Source organism: Sphaeroforma arctica (genome assembly GCF_001186125.1).
Source record: "Sphaeroforma arctica JP610 unplaced genomic scaffold supercont1.2117, whole genome shotgun sequence".
NCBI classification, from domain to species: domain Eukaryota; class Ichthyosporea; order Ichthyophonida; genus Sphaeroforma; species Sphaeroforma arctica.
The window spans coordinates 415-2,627 of NW_014038441.1; the positions used below are offsets into that span (position 1 = coordinate 415).

At 41.2% G+C, this 2,213-nt stretch overlaps 1 protein-coding gene across 1 annotated transcript in view; it reads left to right on the forward strand.

Annotated features, from left to right (window-relative positions):
* Nucleotides 1-352: 352 nt before the first annotated feature.
* The window catches only part of SARC_12174 (hypothetical protein), a gene marked incomplete at its 5' end in the record, with an annotated part of 3,625 nt that continues 1,764 nt past the window's right edge, over nt 353-2,213 (forward strand). Inside the window, 2 exons of the mRNA XM_014293725.1 lie at nt 353-431; nt 1,287-1,398. Coding sequence (XP_014149200.1) covers nt 353-431; nt 1,287-1,398 — 191 coding nt within the window. The remainder of the gene's footprint in view (nt 432-1,286; nt 1,399-2,213) is intronic.

Consider the following 2,213-nt stretch of genomic DNA (forward strand, 5'->3'; position numbering starts at 1 on the left):
CCGTCTAGCCGACAATTGTTCTGTTGAATTCAATTCTCATTTAGAAAATGAACTATATTGTTGTTTGTTCGCTTTTGCGTCGCTGTGTCTTGCATTTTCTATATATATATAAACAGATTAGTAGACGTCGAAATAGAAGTCTCATTTGAGCCTATGGTACTGAATTGTTCTGATCGGGCTTTACGCAGACGGTATTCTGCAGCTGATTCGTGAGTCCTATTCATAAACCCCAAACCCTAAATTCAAACTACTGATATCGATGCTCGCTACTAAGCAGATCCGTTCTGTATGCAGGTATTATAGTCCGCCTAATTTGTCAATATGTTTTTTTTCTTCATATGAATTCATACTACAGATATCGATGTTCGTACATGCCACTGTTACGGTTCGCCTGCTGTGTTCTTTTCTCAGAATATGCCACTTCGGATTCCGTAAGTTGTTGTATCGGTGTAGAATGCCTACAAATACTTCTGTCATTCATCTTTCATCGCTATACTGATGGTGATAGTTAAGAATGAGAATGCCAATGTTCGTAAAGATATCTATACAGAGAGCACCTCTTATACAAGCCCTGGTAGTATTGTGTCCTGGTGCTGCCAGCTCAGCGGCATGTTGATGTTATCACTTCATGTGAATGATGTGGTGTTTTACTACACGCGTAAGACGGCTTAAATTCGTCGACACAACTACACGGAAGTTATTATTCGCAGGCAAACGTACTTATAGTTACAGGTGTGTATGTGTGTTTCCTATAATTGCAACACAGCTATGTATTGAACGAGAAAGGTAAGTAGATTGCGGCACGTGTGCATGTCCCCTATGTACACGCGCGTGTGTGTATATATCAGGGTACACCATCGCGCACTGATCAATGTAAAGACACATCAATGATACTCGCAAAAGGCTTCGATTCTGTCACATCTGCCTCGAAAGTTCTGTAATCTCAACTTCAAAACGTTAACATAGTACAAGCGAACACGGTCAGCGTAAGTTTTGCACATGTCTGATACCCGCGAATCTAAGCACACCGTTGTCATTCATTTTTATCGTTTTTATATGTATATGTATACATGGAGCCTGCTTTGCGCATATTAGAGCGTAAAAGCGCGTAATTTAGTAAGTTATCCATCTCTTTCAGCTCATACAATGCACATGTCGATTTAACGTACGTGGATTTCAATTTCCCATATGATTGTATACCTATGTACAAGTATACCGTAACGAGCATTTATATTACCACTGGCGTGTTGACTGAGAGTTATTCTTTGCTGTGCCTATATATCCAGGGGATGAATTGAATCAGAATTTGTATGATCCGCACAGAAACTTGAAGTACGCCTGGTGGAGCAGTTTATTGGCGGGCAATTTCTTGCCATACTATATCTTTGCATTACACAGGTATGTCTTGCGAAAATCGTTAGAAGAGGTTCACATATGAGGATACTCATATATGTGCTCAGAGTGATTGCCAGTATCGTCTTATCCTTATAAAAGCATTGGCATACTGATATCGCATCTAGCTATCGTAGTAGCCAAGCTGTGTGCAGTGGTAGGGCGTGGTTAACTATCTTGTTGTGCTGAATGTTGACATATGTTGCATTCTCTTACACAACATGCCTGTTCATTAGTATTGTCATGATGTTCAACCCACACGTATGCTGAGAGTGTATGTAGCCTATATACTCATACAAACACGCTTCACGTATGTGCTGAGATACTTTCGTGGCGTCAGTACTTATTCAAGCAATACGAGCGCTAGTAACTGGTGGATGAAACAAACAAAGTCGCGTGGTGGCTTGCAGGCGTAGTTATAAATAAGTTATCCTTCGTCCTCACAACACGTGCGTCAGTACTAATGCAAGCAATACGTGCACTAGTACTTGATGGATGAAACAAGTAAAGTCGTGTGGTGGCTTGCAGGCCTAGTTATAAATAAGTTATCCTTCGTCCTCACAACACGTGCGTCTGTACTATTGCTAACAATACGTGCACTAGTACTTGGTGGATGGAACAAGTAAAGTCGTGTGGTGGCTTGCAGGCCTAATTATAAATAAGTTATCCTTCGTCCTCACAACACGTGCGTCAGTACTAATGCAAGCAATACGTGCACTAGTACTTGGTGGATGAAACAAGTAAAGTCGTGTGGTGGCTTGCAGGTCCTAGACTAAAAATTGTTATCCAACGTCCTCACAACACGTCACCCCGAAGTTGTG